Source organism: Humulus lupulus, chromosome 7 (assembly GCF_963169125.1).
Source record: "Humulus lupulus chromosome 7, drHumLupu1.1, whole genome shotgun sequence".
NCBI lineage: Eukaryota > Viridiplantae > Streptophyta > Magnoliopsida > Rosales > Cannabaceae > Humulus > Humulus lupulus.
The window spans coordinates 31,364,423-31,391,968 of record NC_084799.1 but is presented as its reverse complement, the minus strand read 5'-3'; the positions used below and the strand labels follow the sequence as shown (position 1 = coordinate 31,391,968).

Below are 27,546 nucleotides of genomic sequence, written 5' to 3'. Positions count from 1 at the left end.
GAATCCTTTTTGGTCACTAAAACAATAAAAATGGAACCCTAATTTAGTATAAAGCAAATGGCCAAATCAAGCACTGTCATATTCATATCTAAAATAGAGCACAATTCAAACCAACATAATTGAGAAGAGTAGAAAATCCAATCTCAAATGATTGAAATAGAGAAGTACCTGAGAGCCAGCAAGCTCCTCAAACTGCTTGACCCAATCATCCATCATAGCATCATTTCCCAAGTCCGGAATAGGTGGCCTAGCAAATAATATTGAGCATAACATTTTCTTACTCAATATACAATACTCAGATTCAAGAAATCCACAGATAATAACAAGATTCAAAAAGAAGATATCCCTAGATTCAAGAACAAACATTTGATGTGGTAAACAACATATGAAAATTAAACACTGTAAAAAGATTAATACCCTCATACGAAGACTGCATCCACTATGAATGGCAAGGTCAGCCACCAAAATAGCACATATATATTACTCGGAGATCGTGAGCTCAAGCACCGTCGCACCCACGCCGTAGATCCACCACCGCAAGCACTGTCGCACCCATGAGCGAGCCACACTGTAGACCCATGAGTCAAGCCTCCCTGTCACACGACCCAAGCCGCGGGCCCCCATCACCTTGTTACACACCTGCAACAAACAGAGAGAAAGAAAGAAAGATTGAGCGATAGAGTTGCTCAGAGAGAAAGATAGAGCAAGAGAGAGTTACTGAGTGTGAGAGAGAAACAGAGGAGGCGTAAGGTTATTAGGGATTCTTTTGCTTTTGTCTTTCATTTGGCGCCTAAGTGTATAATTTACTGCCTAAAATTTTTAGTCGTGTCTTTTCTTTTAGAAAAAACAATAGCACTTTTTAAAATATGTTATATTTTAATGTAATATATGGGCATAATTGTTGTAGTGTCATGCTCTATATAAAATAAGCAGGAAAATAGGGCAGCTAAGCACATATTCAAGCATATAAGTCAATCATTACCAACCAACCCTGAGTCAAGCTTGTCACTGACAGTTAGCGTACATGTTCGGTCAATCTCTAGGAACCATAAACCTTAGCTTGCTTTGATACCAAGTTGTAACGCCCTACTTCCTTAGAGTCATTACTAAGTGAGATTAAAACGTGCAATTAACTCGCTAATCGAGGTTTCAAGACAAAAGTGAAGCTAAACCATAAACAAAGTCACATAATTTAAAAATATATCCAATCATTGAAAATTATAAAGTGTTTAACATTTGGGATCCCAAAATACTGTTTAGAAATATTTACAACTCAAAAATATGATTAAAGTCGACTAAACGACAAAACTAGGTTTAAAACAACCATCTCCTAAAAATACCCTTGGCCGTGGCAGCCAGGCAGGCCAAACATGTACGCGTCGCCTCACACTCTCCGTACTCATGGTTGGTCAACTTTTCCCTTGCCCTTACCTCCACCATAGAGCACCCATGAGCCGAAGTCCAAAAAGAAAACTCACATAAGCAATTAAAATATGCATATCTATCATTTAGCATACAATTAAACTGCCAATGGGCAAAACATATATGGCCATGCCGTCCTAGGCACTTTACCAAGTCCTGGCTTCGCAGTCTACATCGTGAGGATATCCCAGGTATCCTATAGGGTCTTGCCCTGGCAACTCGCACTCCGCATGCTAAACGTTGCTCCCGGCCCCTTGCTGTTCTCGGCCTTCACGGTTCCCGACCCTCGCTGTTCTCGGCCCTTGCTGTTCTCGGCTCTTGCAGTTCATTCACATATACGCACACATAGGATAATTAAATAAATATTTAAACATGTATAAACATATTCTATGGGCTACGCCCTGCAACACAATCATATAGGATCATGCCCTACAACACAAGCTATAGGGCATCGTCCTGCTCTACGGGCACAATAGTTTTCTTACCTGTGTCCCGAGCTTTCCAAGCACCGATGTCCCTAGCACAGTCCCCTAGTCCGAGCCTCGCTAAAACCTTAGTCACAACGCAACAACAATATCCACCCATCAAGTTCTAACCCATTAAATAAATTTAGATTATAATTCTAGTCTCCGGGACATTGAATTCTATCAATACGGGTTATAAAATCCATCCCGAGCCTTAACTATTGGATTCCTGAGCCTAAAACCTCCTTAAAGCCCAAAAGCACACTAAGTGTTGCATCCCCATGAATCCATGTTGCGGCCCACCTCAACCAGAGACCCCCAACCCCAAAACAGGGCAGGCATGTCGCGGCCCAAGCTAGGGCTTGCCGCGGCCTGCCCCTCTTCCTGGCCTCCAACCTGTTCTAGAGGGTCGTGGATCAACAAGAATAATGCCGCGGCCCGAACCTTCAAACCCAAAAAAATCCTCCATTTTTTACCTCAAAAACCAAGCCAATTTACCCCAAAATCCATCCAACAACTCAAACTAATCATCACATACGTTCTACCACAGTCTCAGCAACAAAACCTAACAAGAATTAACCTTAAACCTCATCTAAAACTCAAGAGTGATTCTCCACCTAACTCACATGCACAACCTTAAAACACCAGCAGAAATTCCAACACAGTTCAAATAATCAAGTGCTAGAATCCTTACCTTAACTGATAACTTGGCCCTGAGCTAATCCTCAACTACAGCCAGCTTCAATTCCAAGCCAAAATCCCCCATATGGATCAAAGTCTCCAAGCTTCCAAAGTGAGAAAAACCTCCAAGTGAGAGATAGAGAGGAAAAAGTGTCGGTTTCCCTTAGTTTCTGAGTGCTTCTTCACTTTGTTTAATTCAACTTAAGTTTCTAAGGTTACCTCAAAGGCTCGGGGTACCAAAAACGTCCCCGATGGAAAAATGGTAAATTTCCCCAATATTCCCTCCTAAAAATTCTAACTTCAAATATATCTCCAATTATTTATTTCCATAACCGGATAACCCCATAAAATGTCCAATGCCCAAAATACCCATCGACTCGCCCCGAGTCGGGTATTCGACCCCGTTGTGACTTTCTAGCTAAACCGCTCTCTAGGACTATTAAGGATCATGCATCACAGATATATCACCAATATTCACAATTATTACATTTATGCCTTCAACGGGCTAAAATTAAAAGCATGCCCCTAATAACCAGACGGGGCCCACATGCATATTTAATTCACCTAAACATGCATCACTAATCACATACTCATCAAAATTCACATATTATAATAATAAATCACTTATTTCCCTCCAGGCATGCTAATCAAGGCCCTAAGCCTTATTAGCAAATTTGGGTCGCTACACCATCTATCTGAAGATGATAAGTGGTACTAAACTGCAACTGTGTGCCCATAGCATTCTTTAGACTCTCCCAAAACTTGGAGGTGAAGGTGGGGTCCCTGTCCGATACTATCGACCTTGGAGCCCCATGAAGTCGAACAATTTCCTTCACATATAACTCGGCATACTGCTCCACAATATAAGTCGTCGTGACAGGTAAAAAGTGGGCGGATTTGGTATACCTATCCACAATCACCCACACCGAGTCATGCTGTCCCACGGTCCTCGACATACCAACCACGAAGTCCATGGTGATATCTTCCCACTTCCACTCTGGAATCCCTAGAGGCTGCAATAACCCTACTGGCCTCTAATGTTCAGCCTTTACCTGCCGACAAGTTAAACACTTGGCCACATAATCCACCACGTCCCTCTTCATTCCCGACAACCAATACAAGGCTCTCAAATCTTAGTACATCTTCGTCGTACCTAGATGTAAAGAATAGGGAGTGGTATGCGATTCATCCAAGATCTCTCGCCGGATATCAAAATCCATCGGAATACAGATTCGACCCTTGTACTTCAGTAACCCCATCTCCGAGATAGAGAAGTCCTTCGCCGCTCCGACTATGACATTCTCTCTTTGCCCTCTTAACTGGGAATCCTTCCCCTGCACCACCTTGTTCCTTTCAAGGAGTGAAGGCTAAAGAGTGATGTTGGCTAGCCGACCAACCACCAACTCTATACCCACTCTAGTCATCTCCTCAGCTAATTTATCAGATATCTGCCTCGAACTGAACTCTTGTCCTGGGCCCTTCCGACTCAATGCATCAGTCACTACATTAGCCTTCCCAAGATGGTATATGATATCACAATCATAATCCTTTACCAATTCCAGCCACCATCTCTGGTGCATATTCAGATCCTTCTGAGTAAAGAAGTACTTCAAACTCTTATGGTCGGTGATATTTCGCACTTCTCACCATACAGATAATGTCTCCAAACCTTAAGTGTAAATACCACCACTGCCAACTCCAGATCATGCGTGGTATATCTCTGCTCATACTCCTTTAACTGTCTCGATGCATAGGCTATCACCTTTCCAGCTTGCATCAGCACACACCCTAAACCCTGTCTGGAAGCATCACAGTAAACCACAAACTTCTCATTGTCTTTGGCAGACTCAACACTGAAGCGGTGATCAGTAGCCACTTCAGTTCCTTGAAACTTTTTCACCCTATCTATCCATACATACTTAGTCTTCTTCCTCGTCAATACAGTCAACGGAATAGCTATCCTGGAGAACCCCTCAACAAACCGCCGATAATATCCTGCCAATTCCAGAAAACTCCTAACTTAAGGACCATTGCTTGGTCTAAGCCAATCTCTCACGGCCTCATTCTTACTTGGGTCAACCAGAATCCCATCCTTACTGATGATAAGGCCTAGAAACATGACTTGCAGTAGCCAAAACTCGCACTTACTAAACTTAGCATATAACCTATGCTCTCTCAATCGCTGCAAAACCAAGCGTAGGTGCTGCTCATGCTCTGTCTCTGATTGAAAGTACACCAGAATGTCGTCAATAAACACAATCACAAACTTATCCAAGTAGTCCTTGAAAACCCTATTAATCATGTCCATAAAATCTACTGGGGCATTGGTTAATCCAAAGGACATAACCAGGAATTCATAGTGTCAATATCTCGTGCGGAAATCAGTCTTTGGTATGTCCTCTTCTTTGATCCTTAACTGATGGTAACCTGACCGGAGATCAATTTTTGAAAACACCATCTTCCCCTGTAGCTGGTCAAATAAATCATCGATCTTAGGCAGTGGGTATTTGTTCTTAATGGTCAACTTTTTTCAGCTCCCTGTAGTCAATACACATCATAAGAGATCCATCCTTCTTTCTTGACAAACAACAATGAAGCACCCCATGGCGAGAAACTCGGTGTGATGAACCCCAAATCCAATAACTCCTGCAACTGAATCTTCAACTCCTTCAACTTCGCCGGAGTCATTCTGTAAGGTGTCCTAGATATTGGCTCCGCCCCTGGCGCCGATTTTATAAAAAACTCAATCTCCCGTTGCGGCGGCAACCCTGGCAGGTTTGATGGAAATAAATCTAAAAACTCACATACCAATCTGGTCTTACTCAGTCCAACCGACTCAACCCTAGAGGTACCACAATATTTTCTAGGAATCCTATGCAACCTTCCTGCAACAGCTCTCTAGCCTTCAATGTTGAAATCATAGGTACCCACGGTCCACCAACTGTCCCCACAAATACAAAGGGTACCTCCCCTTCTGGTTCCAAAGTCACCATCCTGCGCTTGCAATCAATCGTTGCCCCATACTTCAATCACCAATCCATTCCTAGAATCATATCGAAGTCATCCATTACTAGCTCAATCAAATCAATAGAAAACTCCCTACTGCCTATCTATACTAGCAATGGTCTAATCCATCTCTTAGAGACTACCAGTTCCCCATTTGGCAACAAAGTCTGAAAACCCCTAGCATAAAAAACACTGGGTCTACACAGCTGATCTATCACTCTAGCAGACACAAATAAATGAGTTGTTCCTGAATCAATCAATGCAGTATAAGAAGACCCAGCACTAGAAATCTGACCTGTCACAACCGAGGGGCTAGCCTCCGCCTCAGTCTGAGTCAAGGTGAACACTCTGGCAAGAGTGAGACTGTCGCCCTGCTTCGGCTCCTCTTTCCTGGCTTGTGGGCAGTTATTCTTCAGATGATTGGCACTCCCACAGATAAAACAGGTCCTGATCCTGCACTCTTCCTGATGTCGTCGTCTGCACCGAGGACACATTGGAAAACTCCTTCAGTTGTCACCTTCGCCCTGACGGCCGCCAAAAGCACCCTGTGCTCTCCTATCCGAGCTAGGAGGAACAAAAGAATCTGGGGCCTTTCTCTTCTGTTCACTGGGGCCACTACCCCGACTGGATCCAATAAAAGGAGGCACCGTCCTCCTGGCATCGCGCCTAACAGTGCTATCTCTCCATATCTGATCCTCGACCCCCTCAGTTGTAAGAGCCTTGTCCACTACCTGGGCATAAGTACTAGTCCCTGGATCCAAAGTAATCTTCACATAACGGGAAATCATAACATTCAACCCTCGTACAAATCTACCCCTTCCTGCTGAATTAGTCGGCACTAAATCCTGTGCAAACTTCGCCAACGCGTCAAATCTCAGAGCATGCTCAATAACGGTCAACTTGTTCTGAGTCAGGTTGATGAACTCGTCAACCTTCGCAGCTCGAACTGCAACACTATAATATTTCTCATTGAAGATGTTTCTAAACACTTCCCAAGTCATAACTGCCACATTTCTCCAGTGAGCCACTACATCCCACCAGATGCGTGCATCTTCTCTGAACATGTAGCTGGCACAAGCTACCCTCTCGTTCCCTACCACCCTCACAAAATCCAGGATGGAGGAAATCATATTCATCCACTTCTCTGCCCGCAGTGGGTTTGGTCCACCCTCAAAGGTGGGAGGATGGGGCTTCCTGAACCTCTCATACAAAGGTTCCCACCTATTCCCCATAACTGGCTGAACTGGCACTGGTGCCACAACCTACTGAACTGACAACCTAGTGGCATGAGGAGGGGCCTGCTACCTTAATTGTCGAAGTTCTTCCTCAGTTCGTTGCAGTCTCACTTCCATTTTGGCAAACATAAATTGCCAATTCTGTGGAGCAGGTGGATGGTCTTGACCCTAGTTGTCATCCTCGGCCCTACTGCCGTGGAGTCTCGATGATTGTCGAGGGATCTTAACAATATGCCTACAATCAACGACGCCGCTCATCAGGCATGATAACAACATCCAAAACCACATCCCAATTCACATCAGCCAACCATAGATAGCAATCCACAAACACAAATAACATATAACACTCAATCGGCCATGCCTTGGCATCATGCATACGTTAACTCATTCATCATGCTCTAGATAGAATAAGCAGGCAAACAGGGCATGTAAGCACATAATCAAGCATATAATACAATCGTTACCAACCAACCCTAAGTCGAGCTTGTCATTGACAACGAGCGTACATGTTTGGTCATTCTCCAGGAACCATAAACCTTGGCTCGCTCTGATACCAAGTTGTAGCGCCCTACTTCCTTAGAGTCGTTACTAAGTGAGTTTAAAATGTGCAATTAACTCGCTAATCGAGGTTTTAGGTTAAAAGTGTAGCTAAACCATAATAAAATTCATACAATTTGAAAATATAATCATCCATTGAAAATTATAAAGTGATATACATTCGGGATCCCAAAGTACTCTTTAGAAATATTTACAACTCAAAAATGTAATTAGAGTCGACTAAACGACAAAATCAAGTTTAGTACAAACATCTCCCGAAAATACCCCCGGCCGTGGCAGCCAGGCAAGCCAAGCATGTACGCGTCGCTTCATGCTCTCCGTACTCATGGTTAGTCGACTTTCCCCTTGCCCTTACCTGCACCATAGAGCACCCGTAAGCCGAAGCCCAGCAAGAAAACTCCACACAAGCAAATAACATATGCATAACATCATTCAACTCATAACAAACCGCCAACAGGCTAAACACATAACGACCATGCCGTCCCAGGCACTTTACCAGGCCCTAGGTTCGTGGTCTATACTGTGAGGATAACCCAGGTATTCTATTTGATCTCACCCTGGAAACTCGCACTCCGCGTGCTTAACGCTGCTCCCGGCCCCTTGCCGAACTCGGCCTTTGTCGTTCCCGGCCCTCGGCGTTCTCGGCCTTCGCCATTTTCGGCTCTTGCCGTTCATTCACATATATGCACACATAGCATAATTAAACAAATACTTAAACATGTATAAACATAATCAATAGGGCTACACCCTGTAACACAATCATATAGGGTCGTGCCCTGCAACACAAACTATAGGGCCTCGCCCTGCTCTATGGGTACAAACAGTTTTCTTACCTGTGTCCCGAGCTTTCCAAGCACTGATGTCCCGAGCACAGTCCCCTAGTCCGAGCCTCGTTGAAAACCTAGTCACAACGCATCAACAACATCCATCCATCAAGTTCTATTCCACTAAACTACTTTGGGTCATAATTCTAGTCTTCGGGTCCTTGCATTCTATCAATCCGGATGATAAAATCCATCCCGAGCCTTAACTTTTGGATTCGCGAGCCTAAAAACTCCTTAGAGTCCAAAAACACACTAAGCACTGCGGCCCCATGATCTTATGCCATGACCCGGCTCAACCAGAAGCCAAGCCCCAAAAACACCCCATGCGTGTCGCGACCCAAGCTAGGGTGTGCCTCGGCCCGCCCTTCTTCCTGGCCTCCCAAGTGTTCTAGAGGGCCGCAACTCAGCAAGAACAATGTCGCAACCCGACCCTTTGAACCCAGAAAAATCCTCCATTTTTACCACCAAAACCAAGCCAATTTACTCCAAAATCAACCCAATAATCAAATTCATTCATCACAAAAGTTCTATTATAGTCCTAGCCACAAAACCTAACAAAATATAGCTCTAAACCTCATCATACCCCAATTCCAATCTCCAACTTCAAAGCCTCAAGAAAACTAGAAAACCAGCCATTAACCACAGAATTAAATAGCTAAAATCACAATTTTAAAGCTTACCTTAGCCTCTGCTTGAATCCACAAATTGAAATTGAGCTAATCCCCAAGTTTAGAGCTCCAATTCCTAGCTTGATCTTCAAAGTTCCCCTTGGTATGGCTTAGAGAAAAAGAGAGAGAGAGAGAGAAAAGGTTTGGGTCAGTTCCTTAGTTTCTGAGTGCTTCCCTTAGTTTTGTGTTACTTAACTTAAGTCTCTAAGGTTACCTCAAAGGCTCAGGGTACCAAAAACGTCCCCGAGGGAAAAATGGTAAATTTCCCTAATATTCCCTCCTAAACGTTCTAACTTCAAATATATCTCCAAATATTTATTTTTATAACATTTTAACCCCATAAAACATATAATACCCGAAATACCCCTCAACTCTCCCCGAGTCGGGTATTCGACCCCGTTGTGACTTTCCAGCTAATCTGCTCCTTAGGACTGTCTCGGATCGTGCAACATAGATATATCAAAAATATATCATAATAATCACATTTATGCCCTCAACGGGCTAAAATTACAAACATGCCCCTAATAACCAAATGGGGTCCACATGCATATTTAATTCACCTAAACATGCATTTCTAACCACACACTCATCAAATTCACACATTAACATAATAAACCACTTATTGCCCTCTAGGCACGCTAATCAAGTCCCTAAGCCTTATTAGAAAATTTGGGACGCTACAAAGAAGGTAGGCTGCAGTGCAGAATGCTTCATCCCAAAACATAAGAGACGTTGAAGCATGGGCAAGAAGAGTTAGACCACAATCCACTATATGCCTATGTTTTCGTTCTACAGTGCCGTTTTGTTCATGAGTATGTGGACACGATAGTTGGTGTAAAATACCATTAGCTCGAAAGAAAGGATCAAATGCTTGGAATTCACCACCACCATCAGATTGAATGGCTTTGATATGGGTGTTAAACTGAAGTTCAACCTGCTTTTTGAAGACTAGAAAAGTGTTAAAGGCCTCAGATTTTGATCGTAAAAGGTAAAGCCATGTATATCCACTATAGGCATCAATAAAACTGATATAATATGAGTAACCACAAGATGATGTGTTAGGAGAAGGACCCCAAAGTTCTGTGTGTATAAGTTGTAATGGAGAATTATAAGTTGTTTGAGAAATAGGAAATGACAATTTATGAGGCTTTCTAAGACAACAAACATTGCAAAAATGAAAAGCAGTTTTATTAATGGATGAAAGATTACATTTATTTAGAACTGTTTATACAATTTTGGATGATGGATGACCAAGGCTGTAACGACCCAAAATTACTAGTAAGGCTTAAGGGCCTTGATTAGTGTACCAGGATGACATAATTGGTAGTTGATAACTCTACAAAATAGAGTTATTTTACCACTTTTTATGTACTAATTGTTGCTTAATTCTTGAGTTTTTAATTGATTTATTAAGTTTTTAAGTGATTTTGAATTTATTAGGTTTATTTTAATTTCATAAATTTTTGTGTGTTTTTATAGTTATTTTGTTGTAAAATGTTGTAGTTAATTATTTGAATTATTGTTGTTTAATTTGAGGTAAAAATGTGTTGTATTATTGAAATTAAATGTTAAATATAAATTAAGTTATAATTAATATTTTCAAAAAAATTAAATTGATTTATTTTATAGTTGAAAAATATTTTATTATGATTTAGTTTATGTTTATTTTGTAGGGAAGTTATTGCAATTTTGGGCTTTGAAAAGTAAGGAAAAGAAGGAAGAAAAGTAGCATTTTTGAGAAAAAATAAATGAAAAGCTGGCATTTTTGAAGACCACCAGCCCAAGCCCAAGCCCAAGCCCAACCTTGGGCCCGCTCCAGCAAGGCCCACCAGCAGCTCCCACCTCACACCTGCCAGCACCGAACTCAAGCCGCCTGCCTCCCTGCCTTCGCAGCCCACCGTGGGCCTGCCCACATCTGCCAGCCAAACCCACACCAGCCACCCAACCAACTGCTTTATCCCACTCTTGAGCCCAACAAATGCCGCAATGTACTCTTGTCCCCTATGCTCAAAAATGTGAACTTTTTACCCAAACTTTCTTATACATTTTACCCCAAAATCATTATTACACCCTATAATTTACCCCCTATTTTCCATATTATAATTAATTTAATCAATTTAAATTGATTATTTTAATATCCTTTTTTGGCTATAAATAAGGGAGTTTAGGGCATATTTTTGGAGGAGGTTACCATACCACAAATTCTACACATTTCAAAACCTCTCTATTCTCTTCATCTTTTTCTTCTTTTTGGTTATTTTCTATGTATTTTTAGAGGAAAAATTTGGGGGTTCATTCTCCAAATTTTCCTATTTATGTTTGTAATTTTTAGTTTGTATTTGCTATTCTAGTTATGAGTTTCTAATCTTTTTAAGATTATTAAGGTGATGATGAAACAATATGTAACTAGATAGTATTTATTTTGTATGTTGATTTCCCATTTTGTGCAACAAAGTTTATGGAATTTTCTTCTTCAAATATCTTCTTTCATCTTAAATATCATGTATTTTGGATTGTTAGCACATATTTACACTTTGTTCTTCATTAGTGCAAAAACATATATTCTTTGTGTAAGATGTGTCATTAAATTGTACACATCCATGCTTAGAACAAAAATATTATGTTTTGCCTTATAAATAATATTCATTGATTTATTTGTTATTTCATTAGATTGATTTACACTAAATGCTTTGAAATTATAATTTTGAAAAGTGAAGAAAAATCCTATCTTTTTAGAAGTAATTTGTGCTTAAAATTATAAATCTATTTGGAAAATGATAGTTTGATTTATTTTAACTATCACTAAAACTTGGGATTCAATGTACTTATAAATATTATTGAACTTATATTTTGTGGATTCTATTATTTTAATAATCTTTCTTTTACTATCTTGATTTCTACTTTTAATTTATTTTTATTTATTGTCTTTAATTTCTTTATTATTGTCTTTTATTTTATTTTTATTGTTGCAAATTTTCATCAATCTTTGGAGCTAGGTTAGAATTTATTAATTTTGGTTTAAAATAGTTTTCTTTTTTATTTTTGACAACTCCTTTGGGTTCGACATCCTTGCTTACATGATCACTATTCTATAAATACGATTCGTGCGCTTGCAAGTATAAATATTTAAAACATACCCGTTTTGGGTCCATCAGTAGTTATGTGAATTACTGATAAGATGCATGATTATGTGATATGCATGATCCTATGACTTTATGGATATGTAAAATACATGTTTATGAGTATTAGATAAGCATGTGGGCCATGTTTAGCTTGTAAGGGCATAATTGTAATTTTCGCCCGTTAAGGGCATAAATGTAATTACTTGTGACAAACTGTTGAGACCACATTATTATGTGGATATATTTGCAGCATACGACACGAGGCGATCCTAGGGAGCAAGTTAGCGGGAAAGTCACAACAGGACCCGATACCCGACTCAGGGCGAGTCAAGGGGTATTTTGGGTAATAGACATTTATTTGGGTTATGAAAATAAATAATCAGAGATATATTTGAAGTTAGAAAGTTTAGGAGGAAATATTGGGGAAATTTACCATTCTGCCCTCGGGGACGTTTCTGGTACCCCGAGCTTTGGGATTAACTTAAGAAACTTAAGTTAGATAAAACAAAACCAAGAAACAGATAGAATTTGGCCAGAACCGACTATTCTCTCTCTCACTCCTCTTGCTTCCTCTAGAAACACTCTCTCTCTCAAGCTAACCTTTGAAGCTAAGGTGGAATCTTGGGCTAGGAATTACTTGAATTAAGGCTAAGGACTTGGGGATTAGCTCAACAACTACTAGGTGGATTTATTCTTCAGTAAAGGTAAGATTTTAATTATTGTTTAGCACTTGAATTCTATGAATTGCTGGTTGTTTTAGGAGGTTTATGAGATTTTGGGTTTCAAGGATTGAAGTGTGATTTTGATGAGTCCTTAGGCTAGTTTTCCTATGGGTTTTGCTGCTGGGAGTATATTAGAACTACTGTGATAATTAAAATATGTTATTAGGATGGTTTTGGGTTGAATTGAGTGAGGTTTGGTTGTTGAAAATGGGGATTTTTCTGGGTTCAAAGGGGTCGGGCCGCGGCTCTGTTCTTGGTGTGCTGCGGCCCTCTAGAACAGATTTGTGCCAGGAAGGAGGGCGGGTCGCGATATGGGAAGCTTAGGGCCACGACCCGTGTGTGCTGTTTGGGGAGGCTAGGCCTCTAGTGGGAGGTGGGCCGCGGCATGGAGGGCCTAGGGCCGCAGCTCTTAAAGGAATTTTTCGCCTTGAGGAGGTTAAAGGTGCGAGAACTTAACCTAGGGTGCTCAGGATCTATTCCACTACCATGCTTGGTGGAATTTGATGTCTCGAAGGCTAGAACTTGGTCCAGAAACCTTTGATCACTTATAATTGATGGAGTCCTTTATCATGGTTGTGACTAGGTGTACGCTAGGGCTCGGGACAGGATCGTGCTTGAGGGTCGTCTTTCTTAATCAAAGCACTCGGAATTAAATGTAAGAAAACTGCACCCGATTGTGTGACTATGTTGGGACTAAGGGTTCCCTATATTTGTATGCAATATTTTTTGATGCTATTATGCCATGTGAACATGAAATAAATGGCCTAAGAGTACCTGAATTAATATTGGCTCAGAGGTTGCGGCTCGGCCACTGGTAGCTGAGGACAGCTTAATAATCACTGAGCTCGGTTTAAGCGGATCGGAGTCAGTGGGTTGAACACTGGGCTTGCCCTAAGTGAGCCAAAGACAGTGGATTAAATAGAGGGTACGGCCTAAGGGCGTTGACCCTAGTCATATATGATATGTGTACTGATGCTAACTTGATGAATATGATATGTTGAATATCTGGATGTTAGATTGTTGATTTATCGACTGTTATCACTGATTAGGTGAATGCTATGGCTTGCTGGATAATTGATTTAAATGTCTTGTAAATCATTTGGTTATGATTTGTGAATTATTTGGTTATCGATATTAATTGTTCTATGATGTTATAGTTTTCTTGCTGGGCCTCGGCTCACAGGTGCTTGGTGGTGTAGGTAAAGGCAAGGGTAAGATGAATCAACCATGGGTTGGAGAGCTCTGAGGGCGAGGTGTACATTGTCAGCTGCTCGGTCACCACGGTCGGGGGATTGTACAGGGACGGAAACCCAAAATGTGTATTTTTCCATTAGAGTGGCCTTGATTATTTATAACTTTTGGAAATCTTGTAAACATGTCATTTAAACCCTGATTTGGGATCCCATGTACCAAACATTTATTTTAATGAAAATTATTTGTTTATGACGAAAATCTTTTAAACCTAACCTGTTTATGACTTAGATTCACATTTTTATTTAAATGACTTGGTTAGCAAGTGTTGCACTATTTTAAACACACAGTGTAACAGTCTTGGTTATTTAGGGCGTTACAAAGGAGACCATGCCAAAGTTGATAGAAGTTAGAAGAATTGGAAAGTGACAGTAAAGCTTGAGAGGAACTAGGATCAACAGAGTTGAATTGCAGTAGAGATGAGTGATTTTGAAGGCTCAGAAATGACTTTTGAAGGTCGATCTGAGAATTGTCAAGGACATATAGGCCACGATCAACAGTCCCAGTAAGGAGTGTCTTCTTGGAAGCTTGATCCTTCACAAAACAGGAATTAGAATGAAATTCAAAGAACACGTTATTATCTTTGGAAAATTGAGAAGCACTTAGGAGATTCTTTGTTATTGAAGGAACATGTAAAACATTATGAAAAAAAGGGACTGAGATTGACAAGGAGAAACAAAGGTGGAAGAGCCAACATGTTTAATATCCAGACCTGTACCATTACCAACTAGTATTTTCTCCTGACCTTGGTAGTCAGCTCCATTCTGAACATTGTGAACATCATTAGTGAGGTGATTCGTGGCACCGAAGTCCGAATACCAGCTCTAATTTACAATAGCTTCAGGGGTAGCAACAAAGGCTTGCATAGAGGAACTAGTAGAGGGGGTTGAACCTGGTGCAAGGGTAGAAGAGCCATAATAAGATTTATCAAATCTATAAAAGCATTGAAGGGATGTATGACTGGGCTTGAAGCAAAGTTGGCACATAAGTTTGGTGGACCATGAGGGATTAGACCAGCGACCACCACGAGAGTTGTTGCTACGGCCACCTCTGGGAGCATATCCACCATGAGTTTCACCGTCATAAGAGCTTAGTAGAGGACCACTGTGATATGGCTGCTGATGACCGCCAAAAAAGCCACCACGAAAATTGGTGTAGCCACCTCTGGAATTGCCAAAATTGCTTGAGCCACCATGATTTGAAGTAAGATTGGTTTCCCCAACAGCAATATCAAGTTCTTGAGCGTTATTGTCATTGCGAACCTCTTGAGCCATGAGAAGGGCTTTGATTTCAGCTACAGAATACTCCTCGGTTCGCGTATTGATGGAGGTGATGAAAACTTTGAATTCTTTGCCCAAGCCATTAAAAATGGCTTCAATGTGATCAGCCAGAGGGAATTTGTGGCCAATGGAGGTCAAGAGATCGACAAGATTCTTGATCTTGAGAAGATATTGACTGAGAGACAGAGAGTTCTTCTTCGTGTTATGGAGCTGGGTCTTGAACTGGCTAATCTTGGCTCGAGTTTGAGTTGTGTAATACTCCTGCAAAGCAGACCAGAGATGAGTAGTCATTACCTACCACTCATGTGAGGATGGCATCCAACGTTGACGAGAGAAGCCATGAGAGTAGCAATTGGTCCTGGGCCTCCCAATCTTGGTAGGTAGAAGAAATCTTGTTGTTTTTGCGATCTGCATCGGAATCGTATTTTGACGGAATGGAATCTTGATCGAAGTAACTGGTGAGTCGGTGTCCTTTGACGGTGGAAAGGACCTGATGTTTCAATGGGAGAAAATTATTGTCATCCAATTTAATGGAGAGAGCATGTTTGAAATTGACGATGACTTTTGAAGTCGAAGGTTGAGCAGCCATAGCGATGAAGGAAAATGATTATGGGAAGAAGAAGATAAGGAGTAGAAGAATCAAAGAATGAAATAGAAATTAAATGGGGAAGCCAAAGAAACAAAGGATCGGCTTAAGAGCATAGAGGCGCTGATACCATGTTACGGTTTGAGATTCAAAACAGAAAATGAAGAAGAGGAGAAGACGAAGTGTATTTGTAATGCCCTGAAATCCCTCATGCAATTTAATGGTTGGATTAGTAGGTTGGGAGGGTCATAACTATTTAATTACGCCATTAAATGAATATATGTATGTTTATGTGAATTATATTATAATATGATGTTATATGCATGCATGTGGGTCTACATTTGATTACAGGGGTATTTTGATAATTTGGCCCGTTGAGGGCATATTTGTATATTTTGGTGCATGCTTGTAATTAATTGTTGAGACCACATTATAATGTGGATTTGTTCGAGATATTCAGCATGAGACGATCTCTGAAGATAAACTATCGGTTTGGTCATAACAGGTTTAAGCTTGGGGCTCGGGGTATTTCGGTGATTAGAATGTTACCGGGAATTAAAGGGTAACGGGATAATAATAATTGGTATTTAAGAATAATGAGAATAGCATAAATTGGAGAGCGTTAATTATGATTGACGAGATAGATTGAAAAGGGCAGTTTTACCCTTGGGAGTCTTTAGAAGCTTTTAAATGACCTAGGGGCAAAATAGTCATTTCACCCCTAGGATATATATGACCTTGGTAACCTATAGAAAGAATGGAGTAAAACAGAGCCAAGCTTCCTCCCCCACTCTCATCATCTCTCATTTATCTTTCTTGTTGTTCTTGATCCCAAATTGAAGAATTAAGCTAGGAAATCAAGCCTGGAGGTGATAGACTTAGCTCAACCATTGTAGAGGACTTTATTCAAGCTTAAGGTAAGGTTCTAGTCCTATTTTATAGTGTTTTGCCCTGTTTTTGAGCTGGTTTTAAAGTTTGGAGTTTTGATAATTGAATGGGGAATTTGAGGAAATTTTGATTGGTGCAAAGCTTGGGTTTTGATGGTTATATGGTGGATAGGTTGTGGTAATAATTGGTGGCATTGCTTAGTGATATTGGGAGAGTTTTTATAAGGTTTTGAAATATGTTTAAAGGAGAAAAACAGAGGTTTTTGGATGAATTTTGGGTGGGGCCGCAGCTCTGTTCTAGAGCGCCGCGGCCCAAGCTTATTGAAGAAGAAGGTAGTGCTGAAGAGGCCTAAGGGTCGCGGCGCTTGGGGAAGGGCTGCGACGCTTGAGGCAGGTGCTTGAGGTGAGTTTGCCTCTGTTTTTGGGAAGGGCTACGGCACTTGAGGGCCATCTTGGCCAAAAGTGTGTTTTTGACTTAGGGATTCAAACCTTAGGCCTCGGGATCGATCATACTACTCGGTTTAGTGGGATTCGATGTCCCGGAGGCTAGATCTTGGTCTGGGAATATTTTATTATTCATTTTATTGATGGAATCCCATAATTGGTTATGACCAGGTAACCGCTAAGGGACAAAAATACAGATCGTTCTCAAGGGTTGTTCTTATATTAATTCTCACTCGAACCAGAGGTAAGAAAACTGCACCCTGTGTATATGACATGCATGGTTGTTGTTGAGGCATGTTGGTTGATAAATGTGGATATTGATTGCAGATTAAATGCTTAGCAGAGCTTGCTTACTTGTGTATGACACTGATTAGTCAGGGACGACATTAGTCGCGTATTGCTGACCTAAGAGTCAGAAACGGCATAAGTGTCCTGAACGCAGGGCCGAATGAAGATTAGATCTAACCGATATCAGCGTTGAATGACTCTAAGGCATTAATGCTGGACCGACCCTAAGGTCGATGAAACTTATAAGCGCTTGACTAGTCTAAGCTAGTTACTCAGAGCCAGGGCCTAAGGCCTAGGTGACTGCTTGTCACATGGCTGGGGAACAGTGTTCCATAGTTATGACTCTAGAGTCATGAGGAAGGTTATGTTGGTGACTAGTCATCATGCACCTATCATGTTTAAGCTAGTGAAAGGTTCACTTATCTGTTAAGCCCCGGTGACCTTATCGTCACATGGGCTAAAGGGAGTTGTACCCACCTTAGTGACTTTTGTGGCTGTCACTTACCTGTTTTGGACTGAAGGTCCTGAATGATTATTATGATCATTGTTGATATTATATCATGCTATATTGTGTTTTCTTGCTGGGCCTTGGCTCATGGGTGCTATGTGGTGCAGGTAAAAGGAAAGAAAAGCTCACCCAGCCTTGAGTGGAGAGCTTAGGTAGTGTTGTGTACATATGCGGCTGCTTGACCACCACGGCCAAGGAGTTCTCAGAGGAACTAGGGGGTTTACCCTATTTTTGCCGCATAGGTCGACGGGTTTGTAAATTTGAAACAGTAATGACCATTTTGAGTTGTAAATAACTTGTAAAAGTTTTGATGGGCCCACGAACAGTTTTATGTACTTAATAAAATATATAATTTCCTTTTTATTGGTTTTCCACCTTAGCCTGATAATAACACTTAGAAGCACGTTTTTAACCAAAGGACTCGGGTAGCAAGTCAAATTTCCGGTTCACCGTAACTGTTCTGGAGTAACCAGGGCGTTACAGTATTATTATTATTGAATAAAAGGTACAGCAGAGTATATATACACTTGAAGAGAGAAGAGAGTGGTTATAACCATTAGTTACAATACAAAACAGAGCATAACAGAGTAAGAAAATCAAGACTGTTGAGGTGTCTTAATAGAGCTCAATATAATTGTATAGATTGATGCTCTGAGCTCAGTGTGAATGCACAAATTGATGAGTGCTAAACTCAAAGTGATTGAACAGATTGATGAGCTCTGAACTCAAAGTGATTGAATAGGTTGATGAGCTCTGAGCTCAAAGTAGATGGACTGCGCGAAGAGCTTAAGGTCGAAACTGAGCGAAAGGATCGATGGGCATATGAGCTCGTAATGCGAAGAAGAAAAAAGGGCGGGAAGAAAGTGAAGTCGAACACGTGGACCAATCACGATAAGCTTCTCTAACCTTATTATTTGTCATTTCTCTATCAACAGTAGAAGAGGGATCGAATTTCGGGGTCTTGAATTTTAGTTCAGTTAAAGTATGAATAGATTGAGGATTGAGTGAGAGAGCATTGTACTGACTTAAGAATCAAAGTGTCTTTTGCAAGTACACCCCCTTTGTTCTCTCAACTCATTCTAATGAAGAACACATTTATGTCGTTGGCCATGCCAACAGAATGTGTATGATTCAGGCGATCTTCATCAACAAAATAAAATGCATTGACTTTATAATTAAATAAAATCAGATAAAAAGATTTGGGGAGAAGATTCTAACCCAAACAATATTGATAGGTATAACTATCAATAATTTTATTCAAAATCATATATATATATATATGTTCTCCTTTGTGTTTGAGCTTGAACCCTTGAATTCAAAGGTGAAATAGAAAAACCCATATACATTTATAGAATGAACTGGATTCCTTCTTATAGTCCACAATAGTCATTTAAGTATAAACTGAACATCAGAGAAATTAGTTGCACATGGGTGGGGTTAATGCTCCCTTGACATGCGGATGGTAAGATTTCTACCTTCTTTCATCTTGTGTCAAAGTTACGGAGACAAATAACTTTGGATTCCTAATATGGAGAAAAATTAATTCTTTGGATCCCCCCATTGCAACACTATTTTCCTTCTTCTTTTTCTTCCAATCGGTATGTATCAGTTGGATGCACGCGTTTAAAAAACTGCAAAACTTGTGAAACTAGAAATGTTATCATAAGAACAGGTGGAATATAGAGCTTCTTAAGCAAATGTCAAATTGGTTAGGATTTAAGTGATATGTATGTCTATAGAAGGATGACAAAAATTGAGATGCCTATGACCTTCTGTAAAGATTAAAAAAAAAATACATCTTGTAGATGCCTCGTGAGATCTGAAAACTTCAAAGTCTAGGGAGTGTAGGTCATTGGTGTTCAACAAAACTACCCATCTAAAATCATTGCCAAACAGAAGCAAAAAGCCCAAATGAACAATGGTTTAGCCCGATCTAGTATAGTAGCTCGGTTCTTGGGCTAAAAAGTCCAACCAATCCGTCATCTAAAAGGGGCAAGAAAATCCATTTGTACAATCCAGTAACATATAACTAAATTGTCAATTTAGTGCCCAAATGAAATCACTGGCTTCAAGTTTTTTTCCGTTTGTTCAATTTCCAATGCTTCAGTATAAATTCTACTCCCTCCTTTAAAGGTGCCTTCCTCTCTTGTTTAAAGTTCCAAAGTTCTTGTATTGGGTACCTACCACTTGGATTATACTCATTCACTTCCTTCAAGGCCTTAACCACAGCATCGTAAGCTTCCTCACCACAATCCTTTAAGCTGTTCAATTTTTCATCCTCTTCGTCAATTATTTCCTGCACAATACAATAGATTAAAGAGCTAGGAACGTGTGATTGTCTAACTCAACTAATATCCAAGAAAAGCTCACTCAACAATTCAAATGGCATACATAAATAAGTAACAAAACAATAGTAAATAGTAATTTGTTTGCATGAAATATTCACAAATGAAATTTTCTTGAACTCAGGTGTTTAACTGCTCGGGCTAAAGAAGTTTTAAGATTGTAATCTAACACCGTTTTGCATACCTCAGGTTTTCCTCCCTTGTTCGAAATCTTAAAAGGATACCAACTAGGATCCCTGATATGGGAATCCCAGAGTGAACATATCTCTGTTGCTCTCACTTCCGCTTCTTCATCAGAAGATTTCCTTTTTACTGCAGTGAGGATTGGTTTGATGTCAAGCTCTCCTAATCTCTTAACACCAATGAAAGCACGGCTTGAAGAATCTCTCAGTCCCTGCGAAGCAACAAAGTTAGCATTGCACCTACTCATCCTCAAATGATTAGGAAAGGGCTGACAATGAATTACTGATTGAAAGATGATGCAGTAGATAGGAAAGTGCTTTAAGCCCACAACATGGCTAAAGAAAACTCCAACGAAGATGGGAATGAACCCCACTTTTACTGGAAAAATTCAGAGAAGATAACTTCCCAAATACAAAATATGATCATCTCCCTTCTCTTTGTTCTCCAGGCCTTGTATGCCTTCTCAAAACATAAGATAACCTTATCAAAACAAACATCTCAACACAAAAGTATCTTAAACTAAAGGACGCAACATCAAAAGTATCATCAACAATAGAAAACGACACAACAAAGGCTTCAAACTAAAAAACTCTCAACTATTCAAATTCCTTGCCATTTTTATCCTACATCAAAAGGGTTGAACAAGTATATGACAGCCTAAAAATCAAAGTCATCTTTCAAGAAGTTAATACGTAAAAAGATGAAACTGAATCCAAGTTTCTACTTTTGTCCCCTTCAAGAATAAACGAAAAAAAAAAAGAGAAAATCGATCCTTACCTTTATCATCTCCTTACGAGCCTCCTGTAACTCATCATTACTTCTACGTTCCTTGATAACAAGTGCTTGGTTAAGGGCCTCTAGACCTTCATATTCTTCTTCCTTTTCGTTTAGTTGTTCTTGAATCTCTTTCATGTTCTTTTCGACCTCCATATCTTCCTCTCCACCCATATGTTTCATTACTTCTAAAGCTCCTCTCATACGCTCTATAGTCAACTCTAAAGCTTGTTTCGAATCAAGTTGTTTTTCCAGTGCAATGATTTTTTTCCGAAGTTTCTCCTTTTCTTTCTGCCATGGCCAATAAATCACCAAAGAATATAATAAAATGATTGAAAGAATTTTCTATTCTACTATCAAAACATTATTATAATCTTGAGAACTCTAATTTAAGTGCAACAATGGAAAACAAACCTGTTGTTCTTTTGCCAAACAGAACATCTTTTCTTCAGCCTTATTTTGCTCCAAAGTAGCCTTCTTAATCTAACATTAAAAAGTACATACGATGAATATTAGATCACTTCAAATAAGCTTTTGACATTGGCCGCGGGACTGACATAAGCTACAAAGAGCATTATGTTATTTATTTTTTTTAAAAAAAGTACTGAATAACCAATACAGGTAATGATAAGAAAAGTTATAGAGTGCCACTTTTTTCTTCCACTTAAAACAGGTATTGAAAGTCAACTTAGATAAGTACAAGACGAAATAATTTAGTTACCATTACATTTTTTTATTATTTAGTTTCCTGATAAATAGAAAATCTATTATCACTGCCAACAAGTACAATCTACATAGCTGCCAACTAAAGCTAGCTCAGTAAGTTAGGATGTGTGCGTGTGTATGGGGGGAGGGACCTCAAATCCTAAAATGTGAGCCCGTATTTTTCTTTATACTTGGTCTTATTCAACCAAATAAAGGATTTCCCTATATTGTTATTAGTTTTTTTAGTACAATCTGCATACTGATTTGAAAAACTATCCCATGTAATCTTAGAAATAAGAGTGCCATAAAGTTACCATTTTCTTTTCATCAAGGATTTTCCTTCTCTCACTATCATCCTGGAACTCTCGTTGTTGCAGTTGCTTCTCCCGGGACTCAAGCTCCTCCATCTGTATTTTCAATTTTTGACTAGCTCTTTTATGCCTCGATAAAAGCCCTTCATAGTATTCATGGTTCTCTTGTTGCATTATTCTTAACTCTAAAAACAACACAACGTGAAATACATAAGCTACAGCAGTGATCAAATGGACAAAGGAACAATTAAAAGTAAAAATATGTTGTCAGACTAAGAAAAACAAAGCTATATAGATAAGCATACTTTCGTTGAAGCCTTCAACCATATTTTCCTTTTGCTCCTCCATCTTCTTATACCTTACACTGGCCTCTTTATACTTGGTTTTCCACTCTTCGAGCGTCAAAGTCTTGTTTTCTAGGGTCTCCGCCAGTTTATTTAAAAGCTTTGTATCTTTCCTTTTCTCTTCAGCTTCCTTTCCAGAAACACTTTTCAAATCCCCATTCTTACGAAGATGACCTCCAAAAATGGTTGATGATTTGTAGTCATCTTCTCGAGCAACCCATCCAAACATTCTGTCCCCTCGATTCTTTTCAAGCCTGAAAGCCATTTTCCCACAATTATCAGCTTCAAAGCTCTTCTCAAATGCAATTGCATTCTCAAAACCAGTCCATTGGTTGCTAAATTCAACTATTGCAAATCCTGAGTGACCAGAAAAATTCCACAAAGGAATAACCTTCACTGGGTTAAACCCTTTTCCAATTAACTCATCTCTAAGCTTGGAACCACTTTCCCCAACATATTTCCCATTTTTCAACTCAGTTTGAATGTTTGCCAAAATTCCCGTAGGAGGCCAAACAAGTAGTTCACCGTCATCATGCTTACGCCATTCCAAGTTCGGAATGAGTTTTGGTCGGTGATGTTGACGACATTCTAATTTGCTACTTGGCTCTGATCGGTCATGTGTACGACATTCTAACTTGCTACTTGGCTCTGATCGGTCATGTGTACGACATTCTAACTTGCTACTTGGCTCTGATCGATCGTGTATACGATATTCCAGCTTACTGCTACGAGAATTTAACTTGGGAGTTGGTTCTACTCGATCCTCATGATACCTTTTCACATACCGCTCTAGAGCCAAGTGCTTAGCTTTCTGTTTAAAATCCCTTCTATGTGAGCCTCTACTAACATCATATGCATGACATCTTAGCTCCCGCGGTTTGTAGTATATTTTCCTTCTTTCAAGACAAAATGGGCATCTATATGTTGAATCAGAAGCCTTAACCTTATAAGAACCATCCTTTAGTTGTTTATAATACTTAAATTCTAGTTCTTCATCTGGAATTCGAGACATTACAAATCTGGAATAGAAGACAAACATACCAAATTAAATTAAAATAAAAAGACTTATTATTTGAAAAATACCAGTGCAGATAATTAGATGGCTCAATTTTCCTTTCTCCATAGTGCTCCCGTATTTAAACAACTTTTAATTTTTCAAGATTAAAATAGAAAAAGGTAATACTGATACAGCTTAAAATATAAATTGCAACCCACTCTAAAGCTTCTAGCTTGCTGAAGTCAAAGACAACAAGGTTTGTGTCTCTTCTGACCTTAAAATCAATAATTAGGGTTATTTTAAAAAAAAAAATTATAACAATAACAATGTAGACATAATCATTCAAAATTCTTGCATATATATTTTTGAGAAAAAAAAAAGCTAAACAAGGCTAAGATAACACACGTCATACTGTGAAAATTACCACAAAAAAAAAAAAAAGAAAAACTGAAGCTGAAAGAGCAAATAGTGAGACCAACACATCAACCTCAGAAATTTGTCTTTCCTCTTTAGATTCATTAGGATACATAGTACAAAATATGTAAATAGCACAATCAACTATTTCGGCTATTTAAGAACAATTTTAGAGAACAGGTTTATACGCAGCAACATTGCAACAAGTCCGCATTTTTTATTTTCTTTATTCGTTGAAAAATCAAAGAGACTTTTGGTGGAAATATCAGAATATTATAGCAGCAAACAAGGAGCCAGGGCTTTCGCTTGATAATATTATAGAGTATATTTTGGATTCTCCGTTTTTATAGTGAAATGAACGATGGTGATCTTCTCAAGAATATTATAATTTAAAAAAGAAAACCAAACGAGCCCTAAAATATACTCTAATGTAAAAGATAGTACTGGACAGACTTATTATTTGGAAGGAAGATGGAAAATATATTAAAAATGTATATCTCGGGTGTCAAATTTTCAAAAACAACTTGAAAAGCATTTATTTATATGGTTAGTTTTACATAATTCTCCTCTCAAACTTTCCTGCATTTTCTCAGAAAGCAAGCAAACAAACACATCACCTCACCAACGATCCATCGCAAAACAAAACAGAAAAATAATCGTCGTTACCTGATGATATATGGAATACTCTTCCGATAGCAGATTCCTAATTAGAAATCACTTTCTGCAATCAAACACAACAAAACTAGAATCAAAACGATGAGAATGAGCGAGACTATATCATATTACCATTTCAGAGAAGGAGAGAAAAGTAAAAGAACAGTGGGGGTGAGAGAGAGAGAGAGTCAAAACCAGAATTAGAGAGAGAGAACTCGTCGCCTGTACTGTCTACTGGGTACCGTGATAGTGGAGGGGGCAAAGGGCTCTCCCATAAGAAACGTGCTCTGCTCAGCCTCAGTTCTTCCATATATAGCAAACAGAGCAAAGCAATGATTTTATTCGCGCTCTTCATCATCGCGAGTTAAAAAAGAAGAAAAAAAAAAGAATACTCGCGAGACAATTGGGCGGCTGGATATGGAATTAAACTTCTTTTAATTCCTGTGGCCCCACAATACTTGCAAATTCGAACTTTCTTGATTCTAGCGGATCATGAAAACATGAAAGCATGTTTTTTTATTTTTGAGAAATTACCCCCAAATACGGTAATTTCCATTTTTTTTTTTTTTTTCATTTTTACGTTTTTTTTTTTATTTTATTAATAGGATTTATACATTAAAACCTCTATCTCATTTTTTTCCTTCTCCCAGGACGCCCACTTTTTTCCCTTTCTCCCAAAATGTTTGGTTGATTGACTTTCCCCACTCCATGTATATTAATTCAGTTTTAAATAATTTGATAGACTCTAATAAATAATACGAAGGCCAATAAATTAATTTTTTTAAAAAGAAAAGTCTCTATAATTTGCTTCTTCTCCAATCAACCAAGCTTATTGAAATCAATTTTATTATGAATAAGTCTTCCATTCTCAAGAATCTGTTTCGTCTCACATTTCCTCATTCGCTCAAACGTCGGTATCCTAAGTATAGTGGCCTGGCGTAACTTCTCCTTCTCATCAGGATCGTTCAGCCGCTCACAGCAGATGAACACACCAGCTTCCACTGTAGAAACACCCCTAAAACTCCCTCATACACGACTCTACTAGCTTCACATGCTGCTTATCAAGTTGAATTAGTTGTCGTTGTTGTCGCTGGCAAATGAAATTGCAGCCATAATAAATAGAGCATGTTTAGTACTAGTGAAACTTGCAGTTTAATATACATACATTTATATATAAACTATCGTAAAGAAGGAACAATAATATTGCATGAGTTAAAAAATGGTCAATGGATATGATAATGTAGTATTAAATTAGTTAATTCTTCTTAACTATAATAGTCGACATTAATTTAGATGGAGAGAATATCAGTACATATAATGGATGAATATATCACCAACACAGTTTGAATATGGAGCTACATATATTTCATAAAAAGTCTTACCAAATTCAATTAATTAATTGAAGCTTTAATTTTATTTTACAATTTTTTTTGTTGTTCTCTTGGGAAAGTAGTCATGAGATTGATATATTTATATATACTAGATAGAAACTACTCACAATGTACGTTTGCTTAGTTGTAAAGTTGTAATTATTCTCTATCATTTTGATAAAACGGGTTCAATGTTTTAAAAATATATATATAATAAAATAAATTGTAATTTTATAGTATATATATAAATATTTACATTATATATGACATCTAAACACAATATTAATATATATATATTTACATAGCTACATGACATATATATATAAATTACAATAATATTTAAAAATAAATTAATAATAGAAATAAAATAAGAATAGAAAAAGTCACTGTAGACATTAGTATACATGCATCAACTATTTTTAGTTCCTAATGTATCTCGCAATGCCCTTTGATAAATTTGATGAATAAAAAGAGCTCCAATCACTAGATAAAAAACAAATAATCACACAAATTTATAAGATAAAAAAATGATACGTATGCATTTATTATTTTTAAATAAATATTATCCCCAAAATTTGAATACGATGACGTGGCAATAAATGTGATAAGTGGCAATAAATGGCTAGGTCAAAGGTTTGAGATTAATCTTGTGATATTACTGACATGAAAATTATTTATTTGATTTGGAAGTGATCTGACCGACCTAGTAGAATTTCTGTCCGACCGGTAAAGATATTTGACTGACCAGTCAGTCGTGTTGGCCGACCAGTCATCTGTTTTGGCCGACTAGTCAGTCGTTTTGCCCGACCAGTCGTTCGTTTTGGCCGACCAGTCATCTTGGAATCAAGTGTATTCAGTCAGTTAAAAGTTTTGCCTAACCGGAAGGGTGTTTTGGCCGACCAGTCCCACTTCAAGGAGTGAAGTTGGCCGACCAGGCAGATCATCATTATGCAGCGGAATTTCAGTAACGACTTCGGTTAGAATTAGTCGTACCCACAGCGGGAATGTCTCAGATTATCCCAAAGAAATCGCATATTGTTATATTTTGAATTTGATTATTAATTAAATATTGGTTAAAGCAACTGAATTATCCCGATTATGAGGGGTTTCGATTTGTACGATCCTGAGCCTATAAATAAAGAGCTCATGGCATCATTGAAGGGATTTCAGATTCTGATTTTTCTGAGAGAGCATTTGTATTCTGAGAGAAATCTTGTATTTTCTTGCATTTACATTGAAGAAACTCAGTTAACATAGGTTCATCTGATTTTGAGTGTAGATCTATATATCACAACTCTAAGTGGATTAGGCTATTACCAACATATTGAGGTTGAACCACTATAAAATTATCAGTGTCGTATTTTCTCTAAAGGTTTATTGTAGTTTTCACGTCTACTTGTCGTTGGCCCAAATCGTGGTCAACAAATATAATTTAATTATTTAAATTATCATAAAATATTTTTTAAATATCTTATTCTAATTAATTAATTCATTTATTTTTGT

General features: G+C 38.7%; 1 protein-coding gene across 1 annotated transcript; it reads right to left on the bottom strand.

Moving 5' to 3' along the window:
• Positions 1-19,642: 19,642 nt before the first annotated feature.
• Positions 19,643-25,076, bottom strand: LOC133791091 (factor of DNA methylation 4-like). The gene is made up of 8 exons (XM_062228983.1): positions 24,869-25,076; positions 24,686-24,740; positions 22,570-23,627; positions 22,268-22,449; positions 21,663-21,731; positions 21,252-21,539; positions 20,476-20,685; positions 19,643-20,242 (listed from the first exon to the last, which is right to left on the bottom strand). Exons 3-8 carry the CDS (start codon positions 23,618-23,620, stop codon positions 20,015-20,017), a joined length of 2,028 nt encoding a protein of 675 aa, XP_062084967.1. The 5' UTR covers positions 23,621-23,627; positions 24,686-24,740; positions 24,869-25,076; the 3' UTR covers positions 19,643-20,014.
• Between the last annotated feature and the right edge of the window lie 2,470 nt (positions 25,077-27,546).